This window comes from Anabrus simplex, chromosome 3 (genome assembly GCF_040414725.1).
Source record: "Anabrus simplex isolate iqAnaSimp1 chromosome 3, ASM4041472v1, whole genome shotgun sequence".
NCBI lineage: Eukaryota > Metazoa > Arthropoda > Insecta > Orthoptera > Tettigoniidae > Anabrus > Anabrus simplex.
This window is the reverse complement of record NC_090267.1, coordinates 78,162,187-78,177,326: the sequence shown is the minus strand read 5'-3', so window position 1 is coordinate 78,177,326 and position 15,140 is coordinate 78,162,187. Positions and strand designations below refer to the sequence as shown.

Here is a 15,140-nt window from a genome sequence, read left to right as displayed (position 1 = left end):
CCATGTGGGAGTATCACCCAGACTCCTGCAGCCAGACCCACCACGCAGCACTTCGAACCCACGGGCTCCGGCAGCCCAGCCCGTACAGTGCCTTTCTCTTTCTGACGCGGCAGCGTACTGGCCCACAGCACTGGGCTCATACGGCCCACCGCAGTTCACCGCACTGGGTGGACTCCGTGGAATAACCTTGAGTAGTTCTCCACAATAACATGTGCGCTGTGCACAACGAAATGTTCACGTCACACTACTATTCGGATCATTCACTCTACGAATTCCGTACGCTACTAACATATTGCAAAGTAGGCTAATCGCATTTTGAAATTAAACGGTAGATAATATTTCTCCTGCACTATAATAATAATAATAATAATAATAATAATAATGATGATGATGATGATGATGATGATGATGATGATGATGATGATAATAATAATAATAATAATAATAATAATAATAATAATAATAATAATAATAATAATAATAATAATAATAATTGAAAACAAACAGAAACTTTATTATAAACTAATATTTGTTTGCAATTGACATCAAGTTAACTGAAAATGAATCTAAATAACACGAAGCATATTCATAGGACTTCATTCGCGTTTACCTCAAAATAAAATATAAACAGAAATGACGTGCAATTTGCCAACAACAAAAACAATCCTGAACATAGCTTTAACTTAGTGCGAGTAGTTTATTGGTCATTGTTAATGTGGTGGAATGGAATTACTGTGAATGAAAAGAAGAGCATCAGCATTGTCATGCGTTGATAATGAAGCCCGCTGAACTGCAATTTATCTCTGAAGCTGAACATGATGCTTGCATACATATTACTTTCTTAGTGATCTGGTGAAATTTTGGAAAGTTTTGTCCATTTGTTCTCCAATAGGATGCTATATCTATCTTCTTGCATTCCACAATTTTGCTTTAAATATCTTTTCAGCTTATCTGTTGGAATAGGAGCATCATGAACGTCAGTCCACGAAGAAAATTTCATTACTTTGGCAGGTTGTGGGATAGTCGTGGAGTCTGATGAAATGGCGTATGGCTTTTAGTGCCAGGAGGACATGTTTGGCTCGCCAGATGCAGGTCTTTTGATTTGACTCCTGTAGGCGACCTGTGCGTCGTGATGAGGATGAAATGATGATGAAGACAACACATGCACCTAGCCCCTGTGCCAGCAAAATTAACCAGTTAAGGTTAAAATTCCCGACCCTGCCGGGAATCGAACCCGGGACCCCTGTGACCAAAGGCCAGCACGCTAACCATTTAGCCATGGAGCCGGACACGGAAACATTAGAATGCTCATCATTCAAGCACACCTTGTTCATCGTAAATTGTTTATCTAATCATAAAAAGGACAAAATCAGTCCGACTCCTTTAATCTAGACTAATGTAATAAAGAGAGAGCACGAATTTTGTTAGTTTGTGTATATCTGGAGGGTAATCTCAGAAACTACTGGACCAATTCTAAAAATCCTTTTACTAATGTAAATATACATTATCCATGAGGGACATGGGTTGTATTTTATTTTCAAAACAATTCGAGGTGGGGGCGACAGGGAAGGCATAATATAGGCTAATATAGGCAAAATATCGAATTTGTTGTGCAAGGACAAAACTAAGCTCATTTTAAGCCCCTTGACCCAAAGAACAAATCTCGGTAAGCCCTATGGGCCCGAAAACTATGTTTTACGGCCCTGAAACCGACCGTTATAGAGATATTGGCACCACACTTCCCTGCTCTCGGAATCGGATAAGGAAATGAACTGCCGTAACCATGGCAACGCCAGCTCCAGGGTTCAAGAGCAGCGCGATTATGTGTGTATGTTTGGGCATAGCTGCCAATCAAAATTTGTATACATAATCCCTGAGCATGTCTACAATATATCTCCAAACAGTAACATGTTACAGATGTGAAGTGGTATTTATAATCTCTTTTAAAAATAAAGAGACATGTCTCTCTTTTTTGTTTTTGGAAAATCCACGTAGGAGGGGGTGGAGGAAGGGCTGATAAAGGGGTTGAATTCTTTTTAAGCGGATACTTATATCTCAAAACCTGAAGATGTTACAGATGTGGAAATACGTATTTGTAATCTCCTTTTAAAAATAAAGAAACGTGTTTTTTTTTTACTTGAGAGAAGACGTTCTCACGTGTACAGTTCTATGTCGCATGGTCATCTCAGCCCCAAAAGGCAATACGACAAACTTTGTTTACAAAGAGTTTCTGGGGTAAATGAAACTCAATTTTTCAGTGAGATTTTATACTTGAGGGATTTTCAGATAATGTCTTAGTACAGTACCGAGGAACGATTACTTTTATCAAATTACGAAATCCACGCGAGAAGCCGCGAGTAACTGCTAGTGTGTACATAAAGTTCACCGCAGATCGTACAGCACACAAAATTAACGTCTTTCCAATCACCGTCAACTGCAGACTTGAATACCAACCAAATACGACTTTTAAGTTTAGGATCTGGTTCAGAAGTCTTGTATTGTACGGTTTTTAGTTCGTTTGTTGCTTCTTTTTTTAATTCACGATTTTTTGCCACGTTTTTTTTTCTTTTGGAATTACAGTCCACATTTGTTTCCGATAACATTCCAGAGAAGTTAAACTGAAAACCAAAGCAAATTTGATCGGCTCCACTCGACCGTATTGCAACGCACTCCGCTGACACGCAGTACACTGCACACATTGAAGCAGTCAACCCATAGAACTACCACAGCGCTGTCCTTGGCTCACCGCGTACGAATGACAGAGCGCTGGCCCAGATTGGCCCCTGCGATGACGTCACGGGCTTCGTTTGTTCGAGCCTTTCAAAGCCCATTGCAGTGTACTGCTGAAGCAGCTCATGGGCTGGGCCTCGCAGGACTCTGGTATCACCTCTCCCCCTGCTACGCCAGCATAGTAGGTCTGTAGCACAGTGGCGTGAGGAGAACCTATGAATGGGTGCGTCTTCAAGATCTTAGTGCAAAGCACCATCTCAGAAAGACTAGGCTGAAGTCGACGTATATTTATTCCCATAATGTCAGTGGACATTTGTACTGTGCAGTGTGAAAATTAATATTTAAGACCAAGATTGGATTAGCTAGTCACATGTAACTTAAACATCCCTTGTTTAATAATGTGGTTGTTTACAGTATATTTATATTTAACGTGCATGTTCGCAGACTGATGAGCCTTTAAGTTACATTTAACTAAGTCGACACTGGCTCCTCCTTAACAAATTAGCCGGTCACATTCGTGCATACTCAAGAAAATAATAATAATAATGCCAGGATGTTGCTGCCAATGGATATGTTAAGAAGGACATGATCATCATCATCAACATCATCATTGTAATCATATAAACTAATGGTTGTTTCTTTTTGTCTGGACTCTGAGAATTAAATACCAGGTTCTCCAATAGCAACTCATAGTTCCAGTCATGTACTGGATTTCTGAGGTACCGTGTAAGGTTCAGCAAATCTCTCTTCTTAACAGGCTGTGTCCAGGAGGTTTCTCCAGTATGGTTCTTGGTGAAAGGGCACATGACTTGCCATGTTTTTGTAGAAGCTACGAACTTTCACTGCTATATATTTATATCTTGGGATCTATCTCCTACTTGCAGAAACAAGAATGACCTCTAGGTTGCGCTCCTGCAGGTGCTACAATCTAAATAAAAAGTCAGTGTTTGGACTTGTCTGGTTTTTGGAATCAAACCTTCAATTCTACCTTCAATCAGTATATCGAATTACACAGCAACATCTACAGGCTAATTTTACCTCGGACGTTGAGGAATGTCAAGGACCTCATTGACCATCTGTAGCTCTCTTGGATGACAACTACGGCTGGTTGGCAATGCTCACCAAATCCAGGAATGAAATCCAGTAATGAAAACAGGAGATGTTTTACACTGTAGAATTACTTCTTTATTAACATTTACTTTACAAAATTATGTACAAGAACAATTTGTGGAAGTAGTTTAAGGAACACACACAACGAAGTAGCCTAAATGAGTCAGCAATAATACATTAAGCAATAACAGAATGCTCTAAGCTGCCAGTGGTGGTTACTGTAATTTTCAGCAAGTTGCTGCTAAGATAAATTATTACTCACGGTTCAATAATAGAGCAAATGACTTTCATATCTTTTAAGGAACAATTAATTTTTCTCCTTCCTCTCAGTTTTCTTTTCTCTTTAATTTGAGATATAGGTTGTTAAATCCAGATTATCCTAACATCCTCATAGAAGGATGAACAGCATAATTCCTAGAGTAAAATTCACGTGCCCAAACTGCGTTAAGTCTATTTGTTGCAGAATTGCAAAGCTCTTAAGTCCAGGTTTATCTAAAAGTTTCTAAAATTTTTCAAGTCCCAAACTTCCATCCTATTTTAACAAAATTACTGAAGTCCATGCGTGTAACTATGCAGTATATTTCCTAATATTTCGTACATCGAAGGTGTATACAAACTAAAGGGATTTTCAAAACTTATGTTGGCAATATGTTTTCACAGATTATAGGGTGAGGCAGGAAAACCTGTCAGCAGTATGAATGATCCAAGTGCTGGTAAGGCACAGAATTCTAAGCGGGTTTCAGTCGCAGAACACGTTGTACTGTGATCCAATCAGCTCCCGATCCCCTTGTGTAAGGGACTGTGAGCACAAGTTCTGAAGCAGAACTGTTAGCAGTTTTTCAGCTGAGATGCTCTTTTACGTACTAGTCAGTTCAATCTGCCTCAGCCGATGGTTATGATAATCATAGTGCTTAATTATCTGGGCAGCATGTTGAGAGGCATTACTAATACGATTGAAAAACACATCAACCAAAAATGACCAAGCCTCACAACTTGCTTACGACTGAATTTACATATTTCTATTGATTTTCCCAAGTTTTCAGTCAGAGAAAAAACACAAAAGGACCAATTTGTAGTTCAAAACCAGAATACCTTCCTACAATTTCCATAACTTACTTTTAGATATATTCTTGGAGCAGCCTGCATTAAAAGGAATCCTTCAGAAATTTCAGAGTAAGGCTGAATATTCGCTAAATAGGTCTTTGATTCTGCACCCTCTTGGCTAATTCATCACTCACATTAGTTAATCAATGGAAATGTGTTTAACATATGCAGGCTGAGCACACAATGGAAGAGACAAACTGTCTGAGACAAAACGTCCCCAGACAAAAATGCAGACTAGATATTTTGCTTCATAAAGTCACATGCATTCTCTGAAGTTGCAATTTATTCCAGTTTAATATGATGTCTGATGAAAAAGGAGATATTACTTTTATTATCTACTATGTTTGGATGAAAAGCCAATTAACAAATTTTGGACACATCCTATTAATCCATAATGGAACCTTGCCACATGTTTTGGGTGACCTAGTTTTTCCAAAGATGGCCAATGGCATCCCATTAAACTGATATTACAAGCCTTGCATGAACATAACCACAAGTTTATCAAATCCCATCTTAGTACCCTGTAGGTAGGTGTTCAACAATGAAATTGGAATTAAATAATTCTCCACTAGATTGATGACGAATGAACGCATGCACAAAATAGAATGTTTCCTCGAGATGAAATATAATAATTCCAGTCACCTTCGCTCTTTTCTTCCATACAACCTCTGACAGTCTTGAGATGAGTATCTCGCTGTGTGTGCTCCTCACTCGTAACAGAAGACAGTCTTCATTATGGTCATCTTAAATATCATTTTTTTTTCTTTTCTCACATCATCAATGGTGGTAACGTAAACTCATCCAAAGGAAATCAATAATTAGAATGTAACATAGAAATTTGCCTGCGTTCGCAAACAGTGTCATATAACTTAATGATGATGTAAAATCATCCAGATGCAAAAGCAAACCTGGAACATTTTCCTCCTCATTTTGAGTTTTAGGAAGGAGTGGTAGAAATTTTCTATAGGTATTTGCTCGACATAGGAGAGATCTTGAGTTCCGTTCATAACACTTCCATCGGCCTAACGAATCTGTTCTCCACCACTTTCTGTTTTAATGTTGCCGATAATATATCTGGTCGGGTCAGGTGGTGAGCAAATATGAACACTTATTTTTGTCATCCTGTATTATTGCTTCCAACTGTATATATACTGGCCAGTCATTTGGAATTGGCCCTACTTTTTCATTTCTTTCTCCACTGGAAACTTTGAATGGAAATATTACTTCTACTATCAGTTAGCTCTTTATCATAACCTCTGCTCTGTTTGCTTACACTCAACACTGTTGCTGCTCATATAACCACCAGGAACATTGATTGATGAATGGCATTCACATAAAGGATGCATATACGCGTAAATAAGTTCCTGACCTGTGAAATGTGCCGGTTTTCAGACAAGTTTAAATGTCTCCTCTTCAACAACGTGGTTAATTCTGTACGCAAGGCGAAGCATAGATAGCACCAGCTAGCGAACTCTTCGACAGTGAAAGAAGCATTCTCCAGTCACCGTATATGAAGTCTCTCACATGTATGTGGTGTTCTAGCTTCACTTAAAGTGTCCTCGGGGTTTAAGTTTGCTGCACTCTCACTGCGAAACATGTTCCTGTGCTAGCAAACCCTTGCCACTCACTCGGGTGATTTGCCAGAAGTAGTAGCCAATGAGCAGTAGAGCAAGACCAAGTATCAGCGAAAGAACGACGAGGCCTATTATGGCAGGGCAGCTGGCAGAGCACATCACAGTAGCTCCGGCCGCTGACTTCTGTTTCCCGCAGCCTCCAGAAGTTCTTCCTTGCACCACAGCCCTCTGCGAGTTTCGTAGCAAGCTCGGTACCACTGAGCCCCAGAAGTCGACATCGCGGGTGAGGAAGTCGGTGGTCTTGGAGCCAATCTTCTTGGTGGAGAACACTCGCATCTGTCTGCTGTTCTCCAAGAATTGTGGCCATTCTCCTCCTGGACTGCCACCATTTGGATCCCTTTGGAGAAATATAGAAATACCACATTAGAAGAATGAAGTAAAAAAAGCAAGAAATTAGAAATACCTCCAAAACAGAAAAAAGGGGATAACCCAGTGACTAATTGAGGGGTGCAGGAATACAGGACTAAGTCAGGAAGACATGAACAGAAAGATGACCATTGTCTATTACATACAAAAGAGACAGAAAATTTCCACCTAAGAAACTGTTGTTCAGTCCATCAGCAATGCCGCTGGTGGGAACCTCAACAGCTCTGCCATCAGCTGTCATAGATGGCCTAGGCATCACTGAAGAGGCGTACTAGGGAAATGAGGAGTGAGGTAGTTTCCCGTTGCTTTCCTCACCGAGCCAGAGTTGCTATTACATATCAGTCTGCCAAGCCCAATGAAATGCATACACTATCATATGCTTTTTCAATGTCCACAAATGCAATCACAAGATTTCTTCCATATTCCCAGTACTTTTCTGTCAGCATCTTTACCGCAAAGATAAGAGCCACAGTACTTTGACCTTTCCTGAACCCATGTTGTTCTTCCTCAAGTAAAGGTTCCACTATCTTCTTAAGTCTCATTTGTATAATCTTTTCCAACAGCTTCAGTGAGTGTGACAACAGCATGATGCCTCTGTAATTTCCACATTTCCGTCGGTTGCCCTTTTAGAACAGTGGGATGATGACTCCTTTACTCCAATCTTCTGGAATTCTGTTACTTTCCCAAATCACTGATAATACTCTTTATAGCCAATTCAAGCCTGGTATTCCAGCTGCCTTTATATTGTCTGGGCTGAGATCATCGAAGCCTGGGGACTTCTCATTTCGCATGCTCTTTAGTGCTGTTTCTACCTCAAGCCATGTTAATGGGTATTTGTTGTTTTTGGCTTCATCTATGCTACAATCATTGATGGTAGTGTTGCCCCCATCTCCATTTAACAGCATGTTGAAGTACGTCTTCATTTCATCCCTGATCTCTTCCTCTGTTGTATTAAGCCACCATCATCTGTTTCCAGTGCAAGGATGTTTATATATTCATTTCTTTTACTGTTTACTATTTTGTATAGTAGTTCCTTACTTCCTTGACAGCCTTCCTCTATCCTTGTAGTAAAGTCATCTCAGCACTTTTCCTTTTCTTCCTGGATCAGTCTTTTTACAGCCAGTTTCTTTTTCTGGTATTCCTGTGCTAGATGTTCAATTTCATTTCGTCTATCATCTGTTTTCTGTTTTTCGAGGTCTAATTTTCCAGTATATTTCTGTCTTTTACTGCTGTCTTCACTCGGTCATTCCACCAAGGTGTTTCCTTCTCTTTTGGTGTGGCACTTGTTTTTCCACAAATTTCCGTGGCTTCTTTTACAAGGGTTTCTTTGAATAAGGACCATTCTTCCTCTACTCCCCCTTTCTCAGTTTTGGGTAATTTGGCTGTTATCCTTGCTTCATAGTTTCCTTTCTTCTCCATGTCCTTCAACAGCCATGTCTTAATCTTTGGCATTTTCTTTTGTTTAATTTTGGGCACATGAACATCTTTTAGGTCAGCGATTAATAGCCGATGGTCGCTATCTAGGCACTCGCTGGGTATGACTTTAACATCTGTAACATACTGACCCGCTTTTCTATCAGTGATGATGAAGTCGATCATAGTCTTGAGCTTTCCATCCCAGCTGTATCTCGTTATTTTATGGCTGTCCCTCTTCTGATACCATGCGTTCTGGATGGTTAAGTTGTTTCGCACACAGAAATCAATCAGGTTCTCTCCTTTAGAGTTTCTGTTACCATAGCCATGGGGGCCAACGATGTTTTCATAGTCTAGTCTTTCTTTACCAACTTGGGCATTCAGATCACCCATAATGATTGTGTTCTCCTCTGTTATTTGTTCCTCAAGTTAGATAAGGAATTGCTCTTTCTCTTCTGTGTTACATTCTATCTGCAGTGCATAAACTTGCAGGAGAGTTTGATGTGCATTACCAACACTTAGTCTCATTTGGATGATCCTATCACTCACATATTTGACATCTGTCTGTGTATCTATATCTTTATGAAGGAGGAAGCCAACTCCATTTTTGGATTCATCATTGTTCCCACTCCAGTACAGCACATATCCATTTCTCAAAGGCTTCTTCCCATATCCTTTCCATTTTGTCTCACTCAACCCCAATACCTTGAGCTTATGCCTCTCCATAAGGTCCACAAGTTCTTCATATTTGTTGGTGAGAGTAAGGATATTGAGTGTACCAGTTTTCAGTCGCTCTTTCTTGGAAGGGTTTTGTGTCTTCTGGTATCTCCGATGAGCATCAGGCTTTTGGCCATCATAAATTTGGATGGTACGAGAAGAACTGTCATGTCCGTATTTAATTTATTTTTCCATCCGAGGCTTGTTTTAGGTTTGAAAGCAGTATACTCATACTCAACTGTTGACTTGCTAGGCCTAACATAGGTGAGGATTTTCTTTCGGGGTTCACTCCCTTAGCCTTTGAAGATACCTCTTCTCCACAAGGCAGTGGTGTCCTCTTCTAATTATCTCCAGGGAGGATGGGTTGCCTCATCCGCCACCTCTGCCATTCCGAAGGTCTCCTTCTCTGCCAAAGATTCCATTAAGGTCTTCGCCCGTAACCTTGGGCATGGGTTCCACGTTATATCCCGTGGTGCTGGGTCCCTGTCTGAACTTAGCCATCCTTTCACACCGGCCTACTGATGTGGAGGATGCCCACCCCCGCAGCGTGGATGCGCCAGGCAAGAATTACTCAAGTAGAGAACAGGGAAGGTGACCCTCTCTCCCTTGAGCCGGGTTAATGGTTGCGTATGATGCCACAACCAATGGCAACTTATTGGTTAAAAATGGTAATGTTTCGTATATTATTAACATCTTCAGCCACATAACACTGTTTAGATGAAAAGTTTATAAATTGACTAAGTATCAATGCTTTGAGAGAAAGTGTCCTTAAAAATAGCTATGAATTTTTCATCTAAACAGTGTTATGTGGCTGAAGATGTTAATAATATACGAAACATGTACCACCTTTAATCTATATATATAAAAGCAAGTCGGGCTGGAGCGATGTATATATAAATATTTAAAAATGAAAAAAGACGTGAATTAATGAGGCACTTCCATAAATCTCAGAAATTTGAAACTTGGTACGGAGGAAACTGACGACCCCAGGATCCCTAGAAAAATCGGAAATTCTCAAAATTCCCTGAAGGGGGCACGCTGGGGGGGCTCAAATTTTGGGCTCAACATAAGAACACAGTCGTATAGTATATCCAAAACGATAACCTATAGGTTTCGTGGGCTTAAAAATTTTCGAGAATTTCCTCATTTTTATCCCCTATCCCCCCAAATCAAAATGGCGGCACAACCTGCCAGACGAAGTAGACAATTGAAATTTGGTGAAATTATAGCTTTTGGTCCCTAACCGACGGGAAAATTCCAAGATGTTCAAATTTTTCACTTTTTACCCCCCAAAGAAATCGAAATATATAGGCAATTTTAATGACTGTGCAGACATTCCTTTTGAGCTATTTTTTGGCTAAACGGTAAGTCGTATTACAAAACGGATGGCACAATGTCTCTTCAATTCGGAGTGATCTACAACTTTGGTCCTGTGACATTTTGTCGTATCTCTCTCCCTTATACGTTAAATTTGGCCGTATTTCTGGATTGTTCGTAAATTTGGTGATTTTTACAAGTATATTTCATTGTTTGACACACTTATAAGAATGATAGGATCATCACGTTGTGTGCGCACATTTGCACGATTAAGGGACATATGTGTACCAAATTTCATGATTCTAGCTTATACATAAGTAGGCAAAAAGTAATGTAAAATGTTAAAAATGCACCCAAATTTCACCCTATTCAAAATTTGATCTCAATTTACCCCCTTAATATGGGAGATACGAGGAAATGGTTTAGAAACAAACATGTAGAGCGATAAATGAGGCGTCTGATGGCGCAAACCGTTTCTTAATATCATAAACCGTTTAGGAGATATGAATCTCGAAGTGGAAGTCTGCACTTTTCAACGTGCTCATGCTTATCCGTCATGTATATATATAAAAGCAAGTCGGGCTGGAGCGATGTATATATAAATATTTAAAAATGAAAAAAGACGTGAATTAATGAGGCACTTCCAGAAATCTCAGAAGTTTGAAACTTTGTACGGAGGATACTGATGACCCCAGGATCCCTAGAAAAATCGGAAATTCTCAAAATTCCCTGAAGGGGGCACGCTGTGGGGGCTCAAATTTTGGGCTCAGCATAAGAACACAGTCGTATAGTATATCTAAAACGATAACCTATAGGTTTCGTGGGCTTAAAAATTTTCGAGAATTTCCTCATTTTTATCCCCTATCCCCCCAAATCAAAATGGCGGCACAACCTGCCAGACGAAGTAGACAATTGAAATTTGGTGAAATTATAGCTTTTAGTCCCTAACCGACGGGAAAATTCCAAGATGTTCAAATTTTTCACTTTTTACCCCCCAAAGATATCGAAATATGGAGGCAATTTTAATGACTGTGCAGACATTCCTTTTGAGCTATTTTTTGGCTAAACGGTAAGTCGTATCACAAAACGGATGGCACAATGTCGCTTCAATTCGGAGTGATCTACAACTTTGGTCCTGTGACATTTTGTCGTATCTCTCTCCCTTATACGTTAAATTTGGCCGTATTTCTGGATTGTTCGTAAATTTGGTGATTTTTACAAGTATATTTCATTGTTTGACACACTTATAAGAATGATAGGATCATCACGTTGTGTGCGCACATTGGCACGATTAGGGGACATATGTGTACGAAATTTCCTGATTCTAGCTTATACATAAGTAGGCAAAAAGTAATGTAAAATGTTAAAAATGCACCCAAATTTCACCCTATTCAAAATTTGATCTCAATTTACCCCCTTAATATGGGAGATACGAGGAAATGGTTTAGAAACAAACATGTAGAGCGATAAATGAGGCGTCTGATGGCGCAAGCCGTTTCTTAGTATCATAAACCGTTTAGGAGATATGAATCTCGAAGTGGAAGTCTGCACTTTTCAACGTGCTCATGCTTATCCGTCATCTATATATATAAAAGCAAGTCGGGCTGGAGCGATGTATATATAAATATTTAAAAATGAAAAAAAGACGTGAATTAATGAGGCACTTCCAGAAATCTCAGAAATTTGAAACTTGGTACGGAGGAAACTGATGACCCCAGGATCCCTAGAAAAATCGGAAATTCTCAAAATTCCCTGAAGGGGGCACGCTGGGGGGCTCAAATTTTGGGCTCAGCATAAGAACACAGTCGTATAGTATATCTAAAACGATAACCTATAGGTTTCGTGGGCTTAAAAATTTTCGAGAATTTCTTCATTTTTATCCCCTATCCCCCCAAATCAAAATGGCGGCACAACCTGCCAGACGAAGTAGACAATTGAAATTTGGTGAAATTATAGCTTTTAGTCCCTAACCGACGGGAAAATTCCAAGATGTTCAAATTTTTCACTTTTTACCCCCCAAAGATATCGAAATATGGAGGCAATTTTAATGACTGTGCAGACATTCCTTTTGAGCTATTTTTTGGCTAAACGGTAAGTCGTATCACAAAACGGATGGCACAATGTCGCTTCAATTCGGAGTGATCTACAACTTTGGTCCTGTGACATTTTGTCGTATCTCTCTCCCTTATACGTTAAATTTGGCCGTATTTCTGGATTGTTCGTAAATTTGGTGATTTTTACAAGTATATTTCATTGTTTGACACACTTATAAGAATGATAGGATCATCACGTTGTGTGCGCACATTGGCACGATTAGGGGACATATGTGTACGAAATTTCCCGATTCTAGCTTATACATAAGTAGGCAAAAAGTAATGTAAAATGTTAAAAATGCACCCAAATTTCACCCTATTCAAAATTTGATCTCAATTTACCCCCTTAATATGGGAGATACGAGGAAATGGTTTAGAAACAAACATGTAGAGCGATAAATGAGGCGTCTGATGGCGCAAGCCGTTTCTTAGTATCATAAACCGTTTAGGAGATATGAATCTCGAAGTGGAAGTCTGCACTTTTCAACGTGCTCATGCTTATCCGTCATCTATATATATAAAAGCAAGTCGGGCTGGAGCGATGTATATATAAATATTTAAAAATGAAAAAAAGACGTGAATTAATGAGGCACTTCCAGAAATCTCAGAAATTTGAAACTTGGTACGGAGGAAACTGATGACCCCAGGATCCCTAGAAAAATCGGAAATTCTCAAAATTCCCTGAAGGGGGCACGCTGGGGGGCTCAAATTTTGGGTTCAGCATAAGAACACAGTCGTATAGTATATCCAAAACGATAACCTATAGGTTTCGTGGGCTTAAAAATTTTCGAGAATTTCCTCATTTTTATCCCCTATCCCCCCAAATCAAAATGGCGGCACAACCTGCCAGACGAAGTAGACAATTGAAATTTGGTGAATTTATAGCTTTTGGTCCCTAACCGATGGGAAAATTCCAAGATGTTCAAATTTTTCACTTTTTACCCCCCAAAGATATCGAAATATGGAGGCAATTTTAATGACTGTGCAGACATTCCTTTTGAGCTATTTTTTGGCTAAACGGTAAGTCGTATCACAAAACGGATGGCACAATGTCGCTTCAATTCTGAGTGATCTACAACTTTGGTCCTGTGACATTTTGTCGTATCTCTCTCCCTTATACGTTAAATTTGGCCGTATTTCTGGATTGTTCGTAAATTTGGTGATTTTTACAAGTATATTTCATTGTTTGACACACTTATAAGAATGATAGGATCATCACGTTGTGTGCGCACATTGGCACGATTAAGGGACATGTGTGTACCAAATTTCATGATTCTAGCTTATACATAAGTAGGCAAAACGTAATGTAAAATGTTAAAAATGCACTCAAATTTCACCCTATTCAAAATTTGATCTCAATTTACCCCCTTAATATGGGAGATACGATTAAATGGTTTAGAAACAAACATGTAGAGCGCTAAATGAGGCGTCTGATGGCGCAAACCGTTTCTTAATATCATAAACCGTTTAGGAGATATGAATCTCGAAGTGGAAGTCTGCACTTTTCAACGTGCTCATGCTTATCCGTCATCTATATAAATTAAATCGTAACGACCGTGTGTCTGTACATTGATTATTTTGGCGAAATTTCCGTACAGTTATCCGTTTCACCTGTAATTATGACCATCTGCATCATTTTTAGCTTTGGTGTCCGTTTGTCTGTTTGTTTGTCTGTTTGTCTGTTTGTCTGTCTTTCTATAACTTGAAAACTACTGGATATATTTCCACCAAACTTCATATTTAGAATCCACCTGTCTTTGGGTAGGTTTTAGCGCAAAAAATAAAAGCGTAACGACCGTGTGTCTGTACATTGATTTTGGCGAAATTTCCGTACAGTTATCCGTTTCAGGTGTAATAATGACCATCTGCATCATTTTTATCTTTGGTGTCTGTCTGTTTGTCTGTCCTTCTATAACTTGAAAACTACTGGATATGTTTCCACCAAACTTCATATTTAGAATCCACCTCTCCTTGGGTAGGTTTTAGCTCAAATATCTTTTCTAAATCCCTGAACTGTGTGGGGATTTTTACGAAACCGAAACCGTGATTTTGCACTCCCTCAAAGTATACACAACCGAACTTAATGGAAATCAACCTGCCTTAATGAAAATGAATTTCTAAACCTTTTTTTCTCATGTGCATCATTTCGATAACAGGATTTAATAAGGGATATATCATTAACGGACCGTTTTTCGGTACAAATCCCAGCGGGTGCGTGGAAAACGTACTTCTTACAACTTGAAAACTAACAAGATATTTGAACCAAATTTTATATATAGCATCCATCTGTCCAGGGGTAGGTTTCCTTGGTGTCTGTTAGTTAGTTAGTTAGTTTGTTTGTTTCTTTGTTTGTTGGTCTGTTTGTCTTTCTCTAACTTGAAAACTACTGGATATATTTCCACCAAACTTCATATTTAGAATCCACCTGTCCTTTGGGGAGGTTTTAGGGCAAATATTGTTTCTAAATCCCTGAACTAATTGGGGGTTTATACGAAACCGAAACCGTGATTTTGCACTCCCTCTAAATACACACAACCAAACTTTATGGAAATCTACCTGCCTTAATGGAAATTAATTTCTAAACCTTTTCTTCTCATGTGCATAATTTCAATCACTTACAGGAAAGATAGTATGATCAAACTCTACACGAACATTG

At 39.2% G+C, this 15,140-nt stretch overlaps 1 protein-coding gene across 1 annotated transcript in view; it reads right to left on the bottom strand.

Annotated features, from left to right (window-relative positions):
• Positions 1–3,892: 3,892 nt before the first annotated feature.
• LOC136867027 (fatty acyl-CoA hydrolase precursor, medium chain) overlaps positions 3,893–15,140 on the bottom strand; it is a 146,452-nt gene continuing 135,204 nt past the window's right edge. Inside the window, exon 6 of the mRNA XM_067144123.2 lies at positions 3,893–6,915. Within this exon, the coding sequence (XP_067000224.2) occupies positions 6,528–6,915 (388 nt within the window). The 3' untranslated portion in view covers positions 3,893–6,527. The remainder of the gene's footprint in view (positions 6,916–15,140) is intronic.